General features: G+C 58.4%; 2 protein-coding genes across 4 annotated transcripts; both read left to right on the top strand.

The window, feature by feature from the left end:
- The first annotated feature begins 2,245 nt into the window (after nucleotides 1-2,245).
- On the top strand, nucleotides 2,246-10,877 carry PPM1J (protein phosphatase, Mg2+/Mn2+ dependent 1J). Its single transcript, XM_051638813.1, has 10 exons — nucleotides 2,246-2,478; nucleotides 3,613-3,739; nucleotides 4,226-4,549; nucleotides 5,028-5,140; nucleotides 6,463-6,547; nucleotides 8,069-8,187; nucleotides 8,333-8,396; nucleotides 8,574-8,681; nucleotides 8,840-8,991; nucleotides 9,286-10,877. Exons 1-10 carry the CDS (start codon nucleotides 2,246-2,248, stop codon nucleotides 9,431-9,433), a joined length of 1,473 nt encoding a protein of 490 aa, XP_051494773.1. The 3' UTR covers nucleotides 9,434-10,877.
- Nucleotides 10,878-12,015: 1,138 nt separating this feature from the next.
- Nucleotides 12,016-21,178, top strand: RHOC (ras homolog family member C). Of its 3 annotated transcripts, XM_051638807.1 has the most exons (7): nucleotides 12,016-12,099; nucleotides 13,130-13,202; nucleotides 13,304-13,401; nucleotides 18,537-18,694; nucleotides 18,941-19,061; nucleotides 20,148-20,278; nucleotides 20,451-21,178. In XM_051638807.1, the coding sequence occupies exons 3-7, from the start codon at nucleotides 13,380-13,382 to the stop codon at nucleotides 20,622-20,624; spliced, it is 606 nt and encodes a 201-aa protein (XP_051494767.1). In that variant the 5' UTR covers nucleotides 12,016-12,099; nucleotides 13,130-13,202; nucleotides 13,304-13,379; the 3' UTR covers nucleotides 20,625-21,178. The 3 variants fall into 3 exon arrangements, with proteins under 3 accessions (XP_051494767.1, XP_051494768.1, XP_051494769.1); XM_051638808.1 differs by lacking the exon at nucleotides 13,304-13,401; XM_051638809.1 differs by lacking the exons at nucleotides 13,130-13,202; nucleotides 13,304-13,401 and having other exon boundaries at nucleotides 12,020-12,099.
- Nucleotides 21,179-21,240: the final 62 nt, after the last annotated feature.

The raw sequence follows: 21,240 nt of genomic DNA, 5'->3' as shown, positions 1-21,240 counted from the left end.
GGAGAAGCTGGTGATTTTCAGCCTGAATAACACAAAAGCTATTGCTCTCATGATACTTGAGACCCCTCCTTTGTGACCAGCAGCAAGACAGAGATGCCATAAGTAGGAAGGCATCTGGAGCAGAAATTGAGGACCCAGGGCTGCTGGAGGGGGACTGGAGGGGTTGTGGCCTCTGAGCTACTTCTCTCCTACCGACCCCAGCTCCTGGCCATGCTGGGAGCCCCAGGGCCCCCCAGCTGTCCTGGGCCCTCGAGGATCCGGGTTGCCAGAGCACACAACCCCAAGGCATCAGAGGGTGATGAGGAACAAGGTGGGGAGCCGGTGCCAGAAATACCTGATCTGTGTCACCCACGCATGTGCCAGGGCAAACCATCCCGTGCCGGCCAGACCACGGGGTCCCTGGTCCCCCACGTGTGATAAACCCCAGAACAGCTTATGGAGAGCTGTACTGAATTGGAAAAGTTGGGGAATCCTAAAATGACTTGTATCTGGCGATTCCCAGGGCACTTGGGCTTCCTATCCTGGCCAGCTCTCGCTGGGGAAGGGGCAGCCCCCGCCCCAGCAGCTCCTGCCCGGCGCGATCCGCGCGTCCCCGGCCGTGGGGAGCAGCGGGCGGGACGCGCCGTCAGGACGGGACGGGCTGGTCCCGGGGCCGTGACGCGGCCTGTGTCGCCATCCAGCGCCACCTCGGCTCCCTGCATCTGCTCCCAGTGTCCCCTGCAGCTTCCCCGGGCAAACCCCGGCCCTGGGACCAAGAGGGAATGGAGGGTAGCGGCTCTGGGGGAGCAGCGAGCGGCTGGCAGAGGGGCCGGGGGCGGCTCCAGCCCACCCCGAGGCACAAGGCACACACCTCTTGGTGGCGAAGGGGGCACAGGTCCTGTGAGGAGGCAGAGGAACAAAAGCTCAGAGCAGGGCAGCTTACCTGGGCAGCTCGGTGCTGGCACCTCCTTGTACAGGAGCTCAGGGGTCACTACAATTGATGGTACAAAGCTTTGGCATACCCCGACCACTGACACGAGATGTAACGAAGAACCATACACGCACCTGCTAATACAGATTATATATGTCCCTGAATATGTGTAGATAAAATTTAGGCTACCAATGGAAAGAGCTTCAGGTCTGAGCTGCTTCTGGCTCTCACTCCCTCATACTTGCAGCACCCACGGTGGGGGAGCAGGGACATTTTTGTTGGGGAACACTTTAATCAGAGCCAAGCCATGTAGGGGAGGCCCGGGTGAGCAGTGGGTGCAAAGCAGGGCAGGAAATGAGGCAGCAGCTTCAACGAGGGGTGAGGGAGCAGGCAGCAGAGCAGGAAAGGGGATATGAGCACATGAGGGCCTTTAAAGAAAGGCTGTTGAGTAGCTTAAAGCCAGGGAAGATGGGAATATAGAGAGTACTGAGTAACTTCTTAGGAATCTGGTGCAGTCAGAAGAGCTTTGGTTGAAGAACGCAGCTAAAGCTGCACAGAGCAGGCAGTGAGAGCCCAGCTTCTGCCCTGACCTAGCAGCACAGAAGCTCTGCATAGGAAGGAATAAATGTCTCCTCTGGGGAGCTGGGAGCACTGGGGCTCACAAGTCTCAGGAAACAGCCTCATTTTTACTTTACAGTAGACAAATACTGTGGGTTTTTTTCAGCATACTTTTCCTGGAGATGCTGAGGTTGGGCTGTGCCAGTGGCTGTTTAAACTGCTCAATCTTTCCCTCCCAGCCAGTGGGAATGTGTTGCTCTGGGTCAGCTAAATCCGCATCCTGATCAGTGCTGGAGTGCAGCAGCCTGGGTAGGAGGGAGAGATCCAGCTCCCAGTCCTCTCCAGTTAATTCCTCCCTCCTCTGCAGGCCGGCTGGTTATTAATAGGCTGGCATGGCTGCGAGTGGGCTGGGTTTCCCTGGTGAGCACAGGGAGAGTGACAAAGCACCTGCCGCTGGAAGGGGACGTTCTATCAGGGAAGGTGGTTCAACTGGAGCCCTGGGAAGATCCAGCAGGAAACCATCTGCTGGAGCGGCTGGAAGGGGAACATTCACGCATGGGCAGGGTGAGCCCGTCTCTCCTGCAGACCCATCTCCCGGCCTTTCCTCCTCTCCTGCAGCCGGTAAAAGACTTTGCCGGGGCCGGGAGCGTCCCGGTCGTCCTCCGAGTCCCCGCGGGGCGATGCGCTGAGCGGCCCCCCCGCCCCATCTCCTCCCCGGCGGGGCGGGCCGTGGGGCGGGGCGGCGGGCACGGCCGGGCCGGGCTCGGTGGGCTCGGGATGCTGCTGCGGGTGCGCGCCGCCCTGGGGCAGCTGGCGGCGGGGCTGGGGGCGGGCGGGCAGCCCCCCGCAGAGCCCCGGGGCGGCGGGGCCGCGGGCGGCTCCTTCTGCCGGCCGGCCTTCTTGCAGCTGAGCCCCGAGGAGCTCCGCCGTGCCGACGACCACGCAGGCCGAGCGGTGCAGAGTCCCCGCGACGGCCGCCGCCGCCTGCCCTGGAGCACGGGCTACGCCGAGTGAGCGGGGCGGGGAGCGGGGCGGGGGCTCTCGGGGGGCTCCCGGGGCCGGGCGGGGAGCGGGGCCCTCGGAGCGGGGCGGGGGGCCCTCGGGGTGGGGGCCGCACTCGGCACCGGAGCATGCCCGCTCCCTGGAAGTGTTCAAGGACAGGCTGGATGAGGCTTGGAGCAATCTGGGTTAGTGGGAGGTGTCCTTGCCCATGCAGGGGGTTGGAACGGGATGATCTTTGCGGTTCCTTCCAACCCAAACCAGTCTGGGATCCTGAGGAACTAAAGTGGGTCGCAGGCAGCCGGTGTGAGCTGCGTCCGTGTCTTCAGCAGCAGGCAGGGAGCTTGCACTTTAAATGTCCGCTGCTGGGAAAGCCGTCAGCGTGGGTTTATCCTCTTACCCACCCCTGAGGCTTTCAAGCTCTTAATTTTTTATTTTGTTTGTTTGTTTGTTTGTTTTCTGTGCTTATCTGCACAATACCCGGTGTCACTGATAGGGAGCTGACACTAAAGGGTGAAGGGGATGCCACAGGACTCGGAGGGAGGAGAGAATTGAAGCTTTCTTGTGAGTGGGACCTGATTTCAACTTCCCCTTCAAGAGCCTGATTCCCTTCTCCTTTTACTCTCTGCGAGTTTCACCCTTGGCTGAAGGCAGGGGTGGAAGGTCAGGCTCTGAAGGCCACCTTAATGCTCAGTGCTGTCAGTCCACTCCCACATCCCTTACTCAGGCTGGCCTTCCTGGTATCTTAGGGAGATATTTCAGATATTAATTTGCCCTATGAGAGACTGGGGTACAAGTACCCAGAGCAAAAACCACCTGAAGCAAAAACCACCTTCTGCTCAGCAGTAAGACTTCTCTTCTGTCTCTCACGACTTCTTTCTGCAAACCACTTGGAAAGTCTGTTCTCAAAGAGCTCATCCTGTTGTGCATGTTTGCAGCTTCCTCCTGTGAGCAGGTTTTGCCATCTAGAGCAGAGATCTGCTGTGCCAGCACAGGCTGTGAAAAGTTCGTGTGAATATTTTTGCAAAAGTTCTGCTGGGACTTGGGGACACGAGTGCGGGTTGTGGGGGGTGAGGTGCTGTGGGGTGGCTCTGCTGGAGCACAGGGTGGAGGAAGGAGCCTTTACGCCTTGTTTCCTCCCACAGGGTGATAAATGCGGGGAAGAGCCAGCACAATGAGGACCAGGCGTGCTGCGAGGTGGTGTTTGTGGAGAGGAGGCCCAGCCCGAGGGCCCGGTTGCCGTCCTGGGAAGGCAGCAGGGAGCTGGATGGGGTGAGAGCTGGCGGGGCAGGCAAGGACACGACACGGAGGGTGCTCAGTGGTAGGACATGAGATGGGGAATGGGAATTTGTGCACTGCTGCCTCCCTTGGGATTCCCTCAGGTCTCAGACCAGCTGCTTCTGCTCCCTGCCAGCTCCTGCATCATCCTCACTGTCCCAGGGAGGCCACTGGCCTGTGTGCCCTGGTGGGCTGCAGAGTTGGCTGCCACGCTGGCTCTGTCGTGCCCCCCCTTTGGAGGAGCTGGCTGCCAGAGATGTGCTGCTGGCAGCACGAAGTGTCTGACGCAGGGCTGGGCTCGAGCCAGGGACCAGCCAGGTCCAGACATCCTTGACCGGCTGCCCATGCTGGTCTGGGACCTGCGAGCTGGAGGCAAGGCTCTTGAGTCACCATCCTCAGCTGGTGACCCCCGCTGCTCTGAATTCCCCATCCTATCTGCTTCCTCACAGGCTTGCTGAACCTGCCTGTCTCTCCCTGCAGGGCAGGAAGGGTTTTTATTTCCACTACTGGGCCTTGTTTGATGGCCACGCAGGCAGTGGTGCTGCTGTCATGGCATCCAGGAAGCTCCACCTGCACATCTGTGAGCAGCTACGGGACCTCGTGGACATCCTGCAGGACCCCTCTCCACCTCCCATCTGCCTTCCACCTGACACGAGGGCTGGCCCTGGGGAGCTGAGCCGGGTGTCCCTAGCAGAGGACGATGGGGAGGTACCCAATGATGCCATGCCACAGTTTCACCTGGAAAAAGTGGTCTCTCATGAGAGTCTGGTGATTGGTGCCATCGAGAATGCCTTTAAGCACATGGTGAGCAAGCCCCCACCGGCAGGGACCCCCGGGTATCACTGGGCAGTGTCCCTTTGCTGTCTGTGTCAGTGCTGGCTTTCCCCCCCTGGTGAAAGGCAGCTCTGCAGTGAGGAGGGGGCTGCAAGAGGGTTCTGAGCAGGATGGTCTTGGAGAGGGTACTGTGATGCTCTGCTATGTTTTGGGGGTTCAGGACACAGAGGCCCTGGACCTGTGTGGGTGCAAAGGGCTTCACTGCCCTTCATTCCAGCAGTCCCAGCTTCTCCTTCCTGCCTTGCTCTTTCCAGCCATGTGCTGGCTGCCCCACATGACCCCAGTCCCCCAACCCTGCAGCCCTGGGAGCAGGATCTGGGCTTGTCTGGCAGTCGGGGCGCAGCTGGAGCAGTTGAGGTGGATCAGCCGGGCGCTATTTTGGGCTGGCAGCTCTCTTTGCTGGTGTGGGGCTGCCTGCCCTGCCTGAAGCCCCTCTCTGTCTCCCCAGGATGAGCAGATCGAGCGGGAGCGGGTCCCCCAGCGCCTGTCTGGGGGCTGCTGTGCCCTGGCTGCCATCTACCTCATGGGCAAGTTCTACGTGGCCAACGCCGGCGACAGCAGGTACAGCCCTGCTGGGCACCCACCTTTCGGCCCGTGATCAGTGAGCTCCCCAGTAGAGCAGGGCAGTGACAGAGGCATGTCCGTGGGGAGCACTCTGCTCCATCCTCACCCTGGGCTGTCCTGGGGCGGGCAGAGGCAGCAGGACCAGGCAGAGCCACCCCCTCCCTGCCTGTGTGCCCTTCACATTTGCCAGGTGGACAGAGCAGGCTGCAGAATCACCTCCCCAAATCTGGGACTTGCTCCCTTCCTTCCCAGCAGCATCCCATCTGTTTCCCAAATGGCTCTGGATCAGACCCCAGTCCCTGCTGCCAGCACTGGCTTGGGCTGTGAGGTGGGGAGTGAAAATTGCCCTCAGCAAAGCTCTCAGAAATGTGCAAGATGTCATTTTAGAGAACACTTCATGAACTGTTTTGGGGAGAAGGGCATGGAAATCTGTGTGCAGAAGCATCCTGTGGGAGCCTGGACCCCAGGGATTTTGACTGGTGGAGGAATTTCCTTGGGTGTGTAGCTGTAGCTGCGCCTGGGTGTGTTCACACCCCCCAAGCCATGGCTGGAAGCCAAGTCCACCTTATGCTGAGGTTGATATGCCCTGTGTTTGCTGCAGGGTGAGCTTGTCCCCAGCAGTGCCAGCCAGCAGATACAGGCTCTGCAAATTGTCTTGAGGCTGGAGGACAGACACACTGCCAGCTCTGGGTTAGAGGACATCCTTTGTGCCTCCACATTGGGGTACAGGGGCCCTCCACTGCAGCAGCAGCCAGGCTGTGTGGGACATGCATGCAGGGGGTCCCAAGGCTGTAACCATGCCTCTGGGTGAGGGGCTGCCAGAGCTGAGCTCAGCCAGGCCCTGTAGGAGACCCACCAGCCCTAGGCAGGACAGGGGGGGACATAGCTGGGCCACCAGTGTTGGAGATTCTCAGTGCCCCTGTGACCTCCACAAACATCTCATAATCAGACTTTTTTTTTTCCACACATCAAACAATCAGACCAGCTCCAGCTGCTGTGCTGGTGAGGGCTGGGCACTTGCACCCGTCCTGCTGCTGACCATGCTGCTTGTCCCCTCTGGGTCTCCCCTCTAAAGGAGCATTCACCACCTTTGTGCTGCTCCTTCTCTAACCATATCCTGACCTTTGGTTTGCTCTGCTTCATTCCCTCCCCTTGCCCCATGCTTCTCTTCCATTTTCTCTTCCTCCCCACCCAGTCCTGCCACCTCAGGGCTGGGAGGAGGACAGGCAGCAGAGGGGAGGGGTTGCACCGCTGCAGGCAATCAGCCCCACAGAGCCCCCATCTCCTTTCTAATCTCATCCTTCCATCTTTCATTGCAGGGCCATTATCATCCGTAATGGGGAAATCATTCCAATGTCCAGGGAGTTTACTCCAGAGACAGAGAGGCAGAGGCTGCAGTTTTTAGTAAGAAGACCTTTCTTCTAACCCCATTCCTGCTGAACTGCCTCCTGGCCCCTTTCCAGCCCCCCTGGTGCCCCAGGGCTGGGACCTGCTGATGGCTCTAGTCCATCCCAGCTGGCTTGCTGGGCTGGGGAGAGATGTTGGGGTGCAGGGAGCTGCCCTAGCTCAGTGGGTGCCAGTGCGGGGGCACCTCATGGCTGGTTTGCTGCGGGGCTGGTGCAAGGGGCTGTGCCTGCCAGCCTGGACAGGACCTGGGGACCCTGGGGTCTCAGCGTGGGGTAGCTTTGGTGTGGGTGCATGGAGCCAGTTAGGTCCATCTTGTCCTGCTCCTGCCCAAGGAGCAGGGAGCATCCCCTGCCTGCTGCTGTGGGAACACTGGGCTGGCTGGCGCCGTGACCCACCATCCTGCTCCCTCCCATGGTTGCAGGAGCCGCAACTCTCAGACGAGTCCTAGTTTCTTCCCCTGCTGCTCCCTGGGGAGGCCAGGAGCTGACGTGTGCCAGCAGGCTTCCAGCTTTCTCCCTGAAAGCTCCTTCTCCTGCCTGGCCTGGCCAAACCCCTGTGTCACACAGGGAGACTTTTTAAGGTTATAAAGACCTCTCTGATGGCAGCACCGAGGAGGAGGCGTTTGTGTTGGAGGAGGTTGTTCTGGATGCAGTTTCCTGGCTTGCAATGTACTTGGAAAAACACTGAGGCATTTTTCCTTGAGTCTATTTTTGAATGACCGAGAGGAGGAAACTGCTGTGAGCAGGATCCCCTGCAGCTGGCTGTGATGAGCAGGGGCAGGTAGGGCCAGGCACAGGCTTGCTGTGCTGCACGGTGCCCAGGCCATGCTCAGGGCCCACCAGGAGTGGGACTGGGCTTTTGGGCTCTCCATGTCTCTGCACTGGGAGTTCTTATCTTTCCTTTCTTCCCCCACCTGCATTTTCCTGTCCTTATTCCTGGTGTTCTGCATGCTGTGCTCTAGGACGCTCTAGGGCTGCCTGTGCCCCCCTGGCTGGGGGTTCTGTGCTTCTCCTCATGGCCACAGTGGAGACACGACACATTTTCTGAGAAAAGCCATCGTCTCTTTCCCTTGGGCAAGTGCTGTGCCCTGTGCTCAGTCTGGGCCCCCCGGGAGCTTTGTGGCTCTGACTCCTCCTAGGCAAATTCCAGCTTCTCCTGGAATTTGCTGGGGTTTGATTCCTTTTGGGCTCCTCCTTTCCTAAAACTCTCTGTGCAAAAGCTTCATCTTTTTGCTGGGTGTTGGCATGGCTGCCCCAGCTCTCATCTCTCCTCTGGGCATAGCAGAGATGGGTGGCTGGAAGCTCCTTTTACCACCACCCATTCGGGCTGCAGCAGAGCAGCTGATGTTGTCCCCACCACGAAATGCTGTAGCTGAGATCCTTGCAGGTGATCCAGTGCTGTGGTGGTGGTGCTTGGCGAGGTGCTGCGGGTGCTGCTGGCAGGTGCTGCTGTGCAGATCCCACGCTCCTGGATCCCACGCTCCCAGCTCCACAGCTGAGCTGCTGCTCTATCCCACAGGCCTTCCTGAGACCCGAGCTGCTGGGGAAGGAGTTCACGCACCTCGAGTTCCCCCGCAGGATCCAGCCCAAGGAACTGGGGAAGAAGATGCTGTACAGAGACCAAAGCATGAACGGCTGGTAACCCCGCGCCGGGCGTCTGCGGCTGCAGCCCCTGCCCGCGGGGGGGCTGTGGTACCGGGTCCTGAAGGGGCCTCATCCTGGGCGGGGGAGCTACTGGAAACCTTCACCCACTGACACATTCTCTCTGGCTTATTTGAACCAGGGCTTACAAAAAGATAGAAGAGGATGACCTGAAGTTTCCACTTGTCTACGGGGAGGGCAAAAAGGTGAAGTGCTGTGGCAGGAGCTGTGCGGGGTCACTTCCCACCTGCCCTTGCTGGGTTGGGGGTTTCCAGCCCCTTTTTCTTAGTGTTCTTGCTGCTCCAACGCTACGGATTCTCAGCTGGGAATGGAGGTGGAGATGAAGTGGCTGAAAGTTTTCCTTTGGTTTCACTGTCCTCCAGGCACGGGCGATGGCCACAATTGGGGTCACACGGGGGCTGGGAGACCACGACCTCAAAGTGTTCAGCTCCAACATCCACATCAAACCTTTCTTGTCCTGTTTCCCAGAGGTGAGCCTGGCTGCCAGCTGCTCTGCACCCAGGGGTTCAGGATGACCAGACCCATGGTGTGCCCAGGGCAGGGTTCAGGGCAGTGCCAATGCTCACCTGGGCTCTCTCTAGAGCCTCCTCTGCCCCTCACCCTTGCCTCTTGCCCTGTTATTTGCCAGGTCAGGGTCTACGACCTAACACAGTACGAGCACTGCCCTGATGATGTTCTGGTCTTGGGCACTGATGGGCTCTGGGATGTCACCAATGACAAGGAGGTGGCCAGCGTGGTGATGGAGGTGCTGACGAGCTATGAGCCCAATGACCCATGCAGGTGAGCTCTGTGTGGGCAGGGGGACGAGCATGTCCTGTCCTTGGACATCTCCCCTTGACCTTGCTCCTTGGTGCAGTGTCATGGCCGTGTGTCCTTCTGGCCTCATGGCTGGTGCTGTTGCTCTGCAGCATGCAGTGCTCTCCTGGGTGTGCACGTGCCCCTCTCCAAGGGGCCCTTTCCTGCACCTCTAGCTCCTCCAGCTTCTCTTTCCATGCTGGAGGCTGCAGGATGCTGCACCAGGGATTCTGCAGGATCTGGGGCCGCTGCTGAGGCACACTGTGCTCTGTCCCCCAGGTACACCATGGTGGCCCAGGAGCTGGTGGTGCGGTCCCGGGGGGTGCTGAAGGAGCGGGGCTGGCGGCTGCCCAATGACAAGCTGGGCTCTGGTGATGACATCTCTGTCTTCGTGATCCCTTTGGGTGGCCCAGGCAACTACACATGATGCCTGGTGATCTCAGGGCTCGCCTTGCCTGGACAGGGACGAGCAGGACCCTGGTGCTGCCTTGGGGCCACCTCTTCCCTGAGCACTCATTTCCTGAGCCAACCACAAGAAATCTGGAGCCTGTCCTGTGTCCCTGCCCCGAACATTCCCCTCCACCTGCTGCATCCCAGCCCAGGTGGAGATGGACAGAGAACAGGGGCTGGGGTTGAGGCCACTTTCTTGGTTGCTGTGAAAGCCTGAAGGCTCCCTGGCTTCTCGGAGCTTTTCACCTCGCCCTGGGCCTGGGTATGGCTATTGGGCTGGTGGGGCACGTGTACCTGGAGAAGCCTGTACCCGCTGCAATCGTCACCCCTTCCCCTGTTCTGTGACACTTCCACTGGTGACATCAAAGCTTTTGTGGGGCTGGGACAGGCCATGGCTGGGGGTGACTGCTGGCAGCCGGGCAATGCTCAGTCTGGCAGGAGTCCAGTGGTGGGCGGTGTGGTGGTGGGTGAGCCCCATGACTAACATCCCAGCTCTGTGCTCACCCTCTCCTCACACCTTTGTCCCAGCCACATACCTTGTCTTAGCCTCCAGTCTGGGAGGATGGGGCAGTGCTCGGTCCCTGTAGCGCATCGAGAGCCCCGGGAAGGAAGGAGCTACTGCACTTGCACAGGCTGTGCCACGCGTTCTGCCCCCACCTCTCTTCCTGCCTTGGATCACTGCTGTCTTTCTGGAGCCAATTATTTATTATTAACTGGAGAGCTGAGCTGGAAAATGTCTAAATCCTTTCTTGGTGTGGCCAATCAGTATGAATATGTGTCTATATTTTTGAGTGGTTCTAAGTTGGCAGCAGCTGTGCACAGAGCAGCCCTATTCAGCCAAGCTTAACAGCTTAAATGTGCTACATGGATCTGCTTAGCTGAGGGCTGGAGACTCACAATAAAAGCAGCTTGGTTGTGACTGGGGCAGGGGGGAAAGACAATTGCTTCCTTTTTCTTAATAATCTCAAAGCTAGTGCTGAGCAGAGCTGTAGCAGCTTTTGATCTCTGCACAGGGTCTTACATCACACGCACCTCTGACCTGGAGGATGCATTTCCTAGAATGCTGCAGAGCGTTGCATCCTCCCAGAACATGAGGGATGGTCCCATCCTGGCAACAGGGTGATGGAGATAGCTGGGCCATGGCCCCTTGTTTTGGAAAGGCTCTGGCACCACTCATTTGTGTCCTGCTGTCACTAGGTGCAGCCAGCTCTTGTCAAGTGTCACCTGTGGTGAATGTTGTTTGCCTCTTGTAATCAGTGAGATGTAAATGAACTGGGTGCACTTAATAGGAAGTGAAAGTTATCCAGCAAGATCTTAAACTTGACATTCTCTGTGCTGAAGGGAGCAGGGAGTGGTACTGGGGCTGGGAGCCTGTCCTTGCATAGCACTGTGTGTTTAAATAAAGGTTTTGCCACTTGCAATCCCACTTCAAAGTCTTTCCTGCATAGCTTCTGCAAAGAAGACTTACCTAAAAGCCAATTAGCTCTGATGAATGTATGTAGGCAGGCTTGGTAGCAAATAGGCCCAGGCAGAGCCATGGGAGCTGCTTTCTGCCCTTGGCGTCGGTCAGACCCCACAGAGCATCTCTCCCTTGCCCACAGGGAGTGGGAACCACTGCAGTGCTGCATGGGAGCTGGCTGGGGGGTCACAGCTCCTGAGGGGGGGTGGGTGGGCAGGAATGCAGGACCTTGCTCTTGCAGCTTGGGTATCCCAGTAGCAGCTACCCCTGCCCCTAGGGCAAGCTGCCTGCTGGAAATGTCCCATGTCTTCCTGTCTGCCAGCTGGTACCCTTGCTGCCCCTGATGCTTACACACGTTTTCCCCACACCTCCAGCTCCCCCCACACTTGTTTGCACAGCCTGTTCCCCTGGCCTGATGCCGTTTGTGCTGGTGGCTGAGAACTGGCTCTGCTTTTCCACGTCATTGCCTGGGAGCTGCTGGGTAAGGCAAGGAGGCAGAGGCTGCATTTAAAGCTTCCTCTGTGGTTCCCTTTTTTACTAAGGAAACATTTCCTTTGGAACCAGCTCCTGGCCTGGGGCTTGATAAACTAAGAAAAATTGTCTCCAAGCCCTTAAAATAGCGGCAGTTTATGAGCCTGGGTCTGGGCCAGGACCCTAGGGCTGCCTTCCCCTGGCCGAGTGACAGGGACGCTGCCCTGCAGCCGCGGCACGGCGGGGAGCAGCGCCCCGCAACCCCCCGACAGCCCCTGGGGGGCAGGGGGCCCGAGGCCTCTGAAGGAGATCCTGGGGACCAAGCTGTCCGCATGGTGGGGAACGGGACCTTCCCCAGGGGTCGAGCGGCCGCCCGGGCAGCGGTGGGGGTGCCCAGGGGTGCGATGGGGTTCGGCTGCGGGCGCTGGGACCTGCCCTGGCGGAGCTCGCCGCTCCCTCGGGACCTTGGGACCAGCGCGGGCTGGACCCGCGGCGCATCCCCCGCGGCCGCCCCTGGGATTCCTGGCGCTGGGATGGGGCAGCGGGCGGGGGCACGGGGGAAGGGGCCGGCCCGGCTCGGCCCCCCGGCGGGGCTGGGCCGGGTCCCGAGCGCTCCCGCTCCGCCCCCGCGGCCGCCTCCGGACGGGGCGGTGCCGCCCGAGCCGCGCTGCGGGTCCGGGGCCGGGCTGGGACCGGGACAGCGGCGGAGAGAGGTGCGGGATGGGCTGGGCAGGGCTCGGGGTGCGGGGGCACTGCTGGGGCTGTGGGGTCAGTGCTGGGGTGGGGGAGACTCGGGTCCGGGGTTACTGGTGTGGTCTGGGGGAGGTGGGGTGGGGTCAGTGCTGGGGTGGGGTCCGGGGCAGTGCTGGGGGAGCCGGGCACTGGGGGGTCGCCGCCGCCGGGCTGGGTGGGGCGCAGCGGGGTGGGGGTGCCTGGGGGTCCCTGAGCGGGGGGCAGGGTGGGTCAGCGGCGGTTTGGCCCCCGCAGGGGTGACCCTGGGCTCCAGGTGCCGGCTCGCGGGTGCCGCCCAGCCAGGGACAGACCCAGCCGGGCTGGGGTGAGAGGCAGGAGGCTGCTGCCCCAGCCCACCGCCCCTCCCCGCGGCCCCAGCTCCAGCAGCCTCCCCATGCACGGCCTCGCTTGCGGAGCTGCCGCTCTGTCTTTTCTTCAGAAAAAGGACAAAAGTTCCTTTTGCTTACTGCTGAGCTCATTCTTAAACATTTATACTAGGGGGGCTTGCGGGGAGGAGAAATAATTGTGTAATGTCTTAGGAGCAGGGAGCATTCCAAAAGCATGACTGCGCGGCCCTTTCCAGCACTAACAATCTGGCAGCCAAGTCCTCCCAGTGGCCGCCAAACCCCCTAAATCCAACCCCAGCCTCTCGATGCCTCTGTGAACAGGGCAGCATGATCCCCGGCGTGGGTGGGAGCAGAGGGGGGACCTGGCCAGGCCACCCAGCCCGGGCAGCAGTGGTGCTATATCCCCAGCAAAGGGCTCAGGTTGTGAAACTGGAGACAGGAGGTAGCAGCTTTGGATGTCTGTGTTTCACTGAGACTAGTTGTATTTTATTTTCACTTTGCCAAGTGCCTTTTTGATGTCCCAACAGTTTCAGTTGATGCTACAGGTAGTATAGGGAGAGACTCTGTGAGACTTTAAATGGAATCCATGTTCCCGACAGCTACTGCTTCTCCAGGGAAATGTTTTTTTGAGTGGAAAATAAGCCAAGTCACTGTCTTCCAACAGGTTATCGGGAGCGTTTAACCAGGTTCACCTCCTAACTTGCTGTTTGCGCTGGAGAGGCGTATTGACATGAAAAGTAAGGAATGTATTAGCAAATATTGATCGGCCCTGGGGCAGCGGCAGGCAGGCATTGCCCAAGTACAGGCATCTGCTGAGATTGTGGCATGTTATTTGAAGCTTTCAGCAAGACACTTGTACTGCCGTGAGTCTGGGAAGGCTGTCACTTCCGTGGGAGGTAAAATAAGAACATGGCATGATGTCCTTTGGAAAAGGAGGTAAGGGCAGGCAGCGTTTTCCCACAAAGCTCAAGCACTTGTGGTTGAAGCTTTGTTTAGGCTTTAAAATTCTTCTATTCCAAGTCCCTTTCTCTGTTTTGCTTGTGGATGTTTTTGTGGGATTTAGCAATGCAAACAAGCCAGCCTGGCTGCTCTGCTCCAGCTCTGGGTCTGGGCAGCTGCACTTTGCTGCTGCTCTGGAGGGAGCTGTAAGCCCAGGCTGTCTGGTCATGCCCAAAGAGTAGGTCACAATTTTAGAAGAAGTTTGATGAGGTCTAAGGCTGCATTTGAGCTCCTTCTTTGCTGATCCCACTTCACTTGGATATGGCAGGTGTAGGTCTTCAGAAGGTCTCAGGTAGCTTTCCTGGGGTAAATGCAGACAGTTCCTCAGTGCTGGATGGCTCTGGCACTGGTGGCAGAGGGGCCGGGGGGCTCCTGAAGCGGGTGCTGGTGCTGCTGGTGGGTGTGGGTCATGCTCTGGGTGTCAGCGAGGGTTGTTGGGGTCAGCAAGGGCTGGAAGTTGGTCTCTTCAGTGCTCCACAGGACTGAGCAGCTTGGCGTGCCCAGGGATGGGTGAGTGTGGAATTGCAGCTTCTGTGGTGCCAAAACCAGTGCCGCTTTGATGGACTTGAAGCTGTGATCTGCCCCGGAGCTTGGGGACTGAGTTCTGCCCTGGCTCTTGTGTTTCCCTTTGGCATTGCTTTTGGAATGCCCTTCTGCTTCTGCATATGAGTCCCTCTGTTATCTGAGACACTTGTCCTGTGCTGCCTTGGCCATGGTTTAGATGTCTCAGCAAATTAGAGCTTCCCCTTGGTGGACATACCTGTCAGATTTGGAAGCTGAGTTTCTTTTTCATTGCATGAGCTGTGCCAGTGAGTCCTCCCAGGTACAACTGTTGCTATTGGGAAGCATCACTGGGGGGCTCTCTGCTGGGGGTGCATGTGAATGACCCGTGTGCTCCATCACTCTGTCCCCAAGCACCTTCAGTCCCTTCCTATTACCTGGGGGCAGCTGTGGCCTTGACCTTCACTTTTTTAGGAGCTCCCTGCTCATGCTGATCAGAGCCGTGACCCACTGGTAGGGCAGGAGAGAGCTGCTCCCAGGAGGTTGAGGAGGGAGGCACCCCCTGTGCCCCCAGGCCTCTGGCAGCCCCGTGGTGGCCTGTGGCTATCAAAGCAGCTCCTGTTTGGCCGGCAGTGCCTCTCTGGGCCCTGTCCCCAGGTGCCCTCGCCTGGCGTGCGGTGGCAGCAGCCCTATGCACACACACGGCCATGTTTAGAAGTGGAGACAGTGTGTCCTTGGCTGCGCTGGTTAGAAAACATTTTCTGTGCTCCCTGCTGCTGCTCCGTGCTCTCGGGATGCTGTGAGCTGCCTGAGGTCTTGTCTGTGTGACAGGTTGCTCAGCCTGAGCTGAAGGCGTGTTTTGCAGTTCTTTAAATGCAGTTATGTGCCTTAGGGTTGTTGTAGCCTTGAGCTGGGTCTGTGCTACGTCAGCCCAGCTCCTTCCCAAACAAGAGTTAAATCCAAACAGTCCAACTTTTGTTTGTTAAGCTGTTTAAAGATTTAGCAAAGCTGAAGACACAGCCTTGCCAGGAAGATCTGGGTCTGCTCAAAGAGGTGGTTTTCTATCTGTGGTTGTGTCGCAGTGCTGGGGGTTCAGGTGGGTGATGGGCCTGGGGGTCATGAGCTGGTTGTTCCCTGTGCCTCCAGTCCCAGGGGAGTGACCAGAGAGCTGCCAGGACAGAGGTACTTCCTAATCCTCTGACAGCTCTGTAAGGCAGGAACACCAGCCCTTGGTCTGTTCTTACATTTCTGGTCCCCATCACTGTGCCTGGAGGCTTCACTCTCCTCCCTGCTCCACTCTCCTTTGCACATTCAGGTTGAGGAGGTTTTGTTTGGAGTGGGATGTCTGCTGGGCCCAGGGGCTGTGGAGGGGGTTGTCCCTGTGGAAGGGGGTGTTCCTGTGGAGGGACTTCTTCCAGTATGGCTCCATCCCAGCTTTGGGGTTGTGCCTCCAGCCAAGGCTGTGGGCAGAGCAGAAATTCAGCGGGTTTTGCTGATGGGTGGTGTGACGGGTCTGGCCAGGGTGCAGCCCAGCTCTTGGGAATTTCTGCTTTAGAACAAAACCCCTCTGTTGGCTTGGGAGCTCGAGCCTCGCCAAGGGGGTTTGTTGAAAGATTTCTGTCCCTAGTTGGAGTCCTTCTTCAAAGCATTAACGTCTTTCTCTGCCATTTCCTGAGATCCCGTAGCAGACACTGGATGATGGACACATCCTGCTGCCAGAGGAATTCCCCTTTTCCTGCTCAGCAGGAACTTCACATTTCGAGGCACAAAGCTGGGAAAGGTCAATAATGCAAGGGCTGTCCTGCAGCCCTGGCTGGTTTTATGGTGGTGGCTTTTGAATAGCTGCTTAGCGGGTGGAGCAGTTTGGTTTCATTTTGCTGCCTGCTCAGGGTTAGGCTGGTGCTGACAGTGTGGGCACTGCCCTTTGCTGGAACTCAGGATAGTTAGTGCTTGGCAGAGTTTAAAATCTGAGTTTCCATGTCCTTTTAATCGCTTGGCCTGCTGGCAATGGTAGTAAAGCTATCCTCCTCGAATTATCTCCGTGTTTTCCACTCTCTGTTATCTGCTTGTGATCTGGGAACAGCACAAGGCCCTTGGCATTGTGCAGCCCAGTCCCAGGGACTGGCCTTGCCCTACTGAGGGATGCAGCTTCCCCTGGCAGAGGAGCTGATCTCTCCCAAGCCGAGTGCTTCTGGCATCTGGTGCTGGTGCCGCGCCGGCTGGCTCGGGGCGAGGGCATGGACGGGGCCGGCCCCGAGGAGCACTGGTGCTTGCAGCCTGCTCCCCTTTGCACGCCAGCTCTGCATCAGTAACGGGCTATTTCTGGGTCTCTCTGGTGAGTAATGGAATTAATCTTGCTGAGATTTTGGGTGGGGACAGCGCCGCTGCCCGCTGAGTCACCGCTCGACATCGCGCCGGGCTCAGGAGCTGCTGGGGCGCGGAGCTGTCCCAGGCCAGGGTGGACACCGGAGGCCGTGGAAGGAGCTCTGGGTGCGGCAACTCTCCGTCGTTTGGAGCTTCTCTGGTTCCTCCCGCCCTGTCCCTTTCCACAGTCCAGACAGCTGCTGCCCTCCTCTGCTCTCGGCGGGCGGGCAGGGGGGCAGCGGAGGGAGCTGGCGGGGCTGGCTGCATCAACCCGCTCTGCCACTCTGCTTGTTCTTGTTTTAGATCCGATGTCTGTCAGAGTGGGCACGGGCAGGTCTCAACATCTGTCTGGGAGTGGGGCTGTTTGTCTCCCTGGGCATCCCCTGTTCCTTGCGCTGTAGATATGTCTCCTGTGTCCTGTGGATTAGATTGCAGTGCCTCCCACGCTGCCTTCCTGCCTCCCCTTGTCTGCGAGATACCGGGTCACAAAGCAGCAAATCACATTTTCCTGTGGGCAGAGGTATTCTAAGTAAATAGGGAATGTGCTTAATGCCGAGGCTGATGGTTGAGGAGTGCTGGGTCCCACTGGACACAGCCCCTTGTCCTTGCTCTTCTCACCTTACAGGTGTTCCTTTGCTATTTGTATTAATGGCTCCACAGCACCCAGCACCCCTGAACCATTCCTGCTTCGGTCTGTGACCCAAAGTGCTTGTAACCTGCAAAGATCTGGGGCCATGGCAGGGTCTGGCCTGGATTTGGGTGAAACCACACGGTTGGGCAGTTTAGTTTGTGAGAGCTGGGGTGGTCCCTGAGGCTGCGCAGGGGTTTGTGTGACAGTCCTGGAGACATTTCATCCAGACTGGAGCTTGGTGGTCACCTGCTAAGTATGCAGAGGAGTTCTCTTCAGGCTGCTTTTGAAATGCAAGTGAGCTGCCAAGTCCAATTTCTTAATCCTTCACTTGCAGCTAATTACGATGCAGCCTTACTTGGGTTTTTCTCTTTTCCTCCTTTTTATTTCAGAGAAGGGGGGGGAGAGGACAGGCGCCAGGCCTTGTTAGGTTCCATGGCAGTGCCCTGGTTAAATGCACATGGCCTCGGCATGATCCACTCACGGCAGTGCAGCAGCTCTGGTGTGTTCATAGTCATTTTGCCTGCATCTCACAGATGCTTCAAGCACAAACTGCCCCTTCCAGCCTGGCTGCCCCAGCCAGAGGGGTCTGGAGCAGGGCAGGGCTGGCTAGAGGATTAGGAGCATTCCTGCCATCCTCAGCAGTTTTCTGAGCACCTGTAATTTCCCCCAGCCCCCAGAGCAGCATGTACCTCCCCAGGGATTATACCCTGAGCTGTCGGAGTGTCTTGTCCAGGATTTCTGCAGGGACAGAGGGCTGGCAATGTGCTGTGGATGCATGGGGAGAGGGTCAGGCTCTTTGGGCTGAAGCATCTGGGAAGTTGGGGGTGGGAAAGAGATTTTGGGCACAAGATCAAGGCGGGATGTGATCCCACCATGGCTGGTTTTCTCATGCCTCATTTGGATGCCATGGTAGACGTTTTGTGGCATTGTCCTGGGAGATTCACAGGCTCAGCTTTTGAAACCCAGGGATGTGAAGGCACTTGCAGGACTGCATCCCTTTACAGGGGGCAGAAAGCAGCCGTGTTATGGGGGCATCTCGGCTCTCTTTGCTGAGCTGGCAGCCTCTCGTGCCACTAGTGCCAGCGTCATCTCTCAGCGGTTCTGTGGCAAAGGCTCCTTTGTCAAACAGGCTGGGACTGGGCCAGGCCAGCACTGGGTGCCAGGCACACAGGTCGTGTTGCCTGGATCTGGGAGAGCTGGGCTTGGTGCATTCCTGGCGCTCATTGGATTATTTGGGAGCCGGTGAGTGTGCCTGGGTGAAGCCTGGAGTACAGTTTCTGCTCTGAAGAATTTATAATCTGAAATAAAGCCAGCTGTGTGTGTGACTCTGAGGTCTCAGAAAAGCATTTGCTCGAGGTGGTGACACAGTGGGAAGCCCAGCACAGGGCGTTGGATGCTGGAGGTGTGCCCGCGGGGAGCCTCAGTCCTGGCATCACTGGCTGCTCACGCTGGGCTGTGCCTGGGACCCTCTTGGGCAGTTGTGCAAGAGACTTTGGGACATGGGGGAGCAGGAGGGGCCGGGAGCGAGGGCTGCCCATGGCTCCTCTGTCCTGCTCACCTGCTTTTGTCCCTGCAGCGATGGCAGCCATCAGGAAGAAGCTGGTGATTGTGGGAGACGGCGCTTGCGGGAAGACGTGTCTGCTGATCGTGTTCAGCAAGGACCAGTTCCCTGAGGTCTACGTACCCACTGTGTTTGAGAACTACATTGCTGACATAGAGGTGGATGGGAAGCAGGTAAAGCCCATTGGTGGTGCCAGAGCTGTTCCTGTCCCCACGGTCCCACGCGGGCAGTGTCACCACCTGACCCCAACACGCGGGTTAGTCTGGGGGGCTCAGATGCACCTGCAGTGCTGGGGAGCCCTGCTGCTCCCACCTTTCTGGGTCACGCTGAACCTGCCCCAGTTTGAGGAGGACAAACCTGCTTTCTCCTGGCCTGCCAAGCTGTCTGTGAGCTGCTGAGCCATGTCCCTCCCCTCCCAGGTGGAGTTGGCCCTGTGGGACACGGCGGGACAGGAGGACTACGACAGGCTGCGGCCCCTCTCCTACCCGGACACAGATGTTATCCTCATGTGCTTCTCCATCGACAGCCCGGATAGTCTCGGTAGGGACCAGGGAGTGAGGGGGGACCTGGGGCTCCTGCAGGGACTGAGTGCTGCTGCTAAACCCCCTGGGGTCTTTGAAGCCCCCATGCCAACCCCCTGGCACATGCTGGTCACTCCCCCCCATCTCCTGGCTTTGCGTGCGCTCCAGGAAAATGCTGGGAACTTGCTGGCTTGGTGGAGGTGGTGAGAGAAGAGGGTGCTGTGGGGTGAGCCCAGGGAGGGAGAGTAGGTGGGTGGCTGGGGGGGATTTGCACCCCTGGATGGGGTGAGAACAGGGAGGTTTTCACATTCTGAGCAGTTTAGGGCAGTAACGTGCCATTTCCTCACTGCTTAAATTCTACCTCACTAACTGTCGGGTCACCACAGACTTTTCCTGAGACTCCCCATGTACTCCTAGAAATGTGGGGCACAGGAATTTAAAGAAAACAGGATTTGAGATTGTGATTTAAAGCAATTCAAAGTGATCTGTGCATGCTGAAAAAATTGACAGATTTGGGATTGTTTTCAATTAGTTTGGCCCTCACTCTGGAATTGTATGTCAGTATTTTCAAGGCTGACTTTCCAGATAATGTGTCTTGGCACGTTATCCCTGTCCAACATTAGTCTTGCTTGTGGAGAGACCGAAGTGACAGATGTGGCTGCTTGTGTCCCTTTTCCTACCCCTGTTGCCTGGTGGTGCTGCTCAGGTCCCTTCAATCACCTCTGCTTCTGCATCTGTGAAATGGGTGTAATTGAGCATATTCATATCTCCTCCTTGCCCCCTCCTTTCCCTTCCTTGCCCTTAGACATTAGGAGAAAATTCTTCACTCTGAGGATGATGAGACCCTGGCCCAGGTTGCCCAGGGAAGCTGTGGCTGCCCCATCCCTGAAAGTATTCAAGGGCCACCTGATCTAGTGGGAGGTGTCTCTGCCCATGCAGGGGTTGAATCTAGATGATCTTTAAGGTCCCTTCCAACCCAAACCGTTCCATGATTCTATGATTCTCTTCTTCCCGTGGGAAAAGCCCGGTGCTGATTCCCATGGCTGTGAGGGGGCTGGGGGCAGCAGCTCTACGGCTCAGGGAGTTCCCTGTGTGCTTGTTGCAGAGAACATCCCTGAGAAGTGGACGCCAGAGGTGAAGCACTTCTGCCCCAACGTGCCCATCATCCTGGTGGGGAACAAGAAGGACCTGCGGAATGACGAGCACACGCGGCGGGAGCTGGCGAAGATGAAGCAGGTGAGGGCAACCCTGGGTCCCTCTGCCTGGGGCAGCCCCTCGCCTCTCCCTGTGCCACCTCCCTGGGGCTCCCCTCGCCGTGCTGCTCCTGGCGCTGGGGGCTGCGCAGTCACTCTGCTTTTGCTGCTGCTTTGTAGCAGTGGTTCCAAACCCTCTTTTTAATCCTTTCTAGGAGCCGGTGAAGCCGGAGGAAGGGAGGGACATGGCCAACAGGATCAATGCCTTCGGCTACCTCGAGTGCTCGGCCAAGACAAAGGAGGGTGTGCGGGAGGTCTTCGAGATGGCCACCCGTGCAGGCCTGCAGGTGCGGAAGAACAAGAAGCGCAGGGGCTGCCCCCTGCTGTGAGCGGCCCCGGGGCTGCCCCGCGCCCGCGGGGAGGGACCTGCTGCTGCCAGGACCTGCCCAGCCCCCCCAGAGCTGCCACCCAAGCCCCCGGGTGTCCCTGCAAGACTCCAGGGCCATGAGGGGCCAGTGCCTTCAGTGCCCTCTGCTCTCTGTGGGCATGTGCGTAGCTGCCCACATCGTCCCGTTTTGTACCGGTCTCCCTGGTTTCACCTGTCCCGTGGGGACTGCCACGGTGTCTGCTCTCCCTCCCCAGCCCTGGGAGGTGCTGCTGGCTGCTGCCCACAGCTCGTGTCTGGGCTCTGCTGGGCATGGGGGTGCCCTGCCCGTGGCGGGCAGCTCGCACCAGCCTTTTGTAGGGACTTGCCCAGGGCAGCTCTCAGCCCTGCCTGCACAGAGCCAGGCTCGGCTGCTGCCAGCAGCTCCCGGGACCCAGCACCCCTGCCCAGCTCTGCCCTGATGCCTTCTTCCAGTCTGCGTTGGTCACGGACTTAGCACCAGTAAACTGAACTGCACAATTGGGAAAATAAATGCAAACTGGTATTTTAGTAATTGTAGATCTGCCTGTGTGGCATCCTTTGTGCCCCTGTGCTGGCCCAGGCTGCTGCCTGGGGGCAGG

The sequence above is a fragment of the Apus apus genome, chromosome 23 (genome assembly GCF_020740795.1).
Source record: "Apus apus isolate bApuApu2 chromosome 23, bApuApu2.pri.cur, whole genome shotgun sequence".
NCBI classification, from domain to species: Eukaryota; Metazoa; Chordata; class Aves; order Apodiformes; family Apodidae; genus Apus; species Apus apus.
Note: the sequence above shows the minus strand (reverse complement) of the source record. Positions and strands in the feature narration are given on the sequence as shown.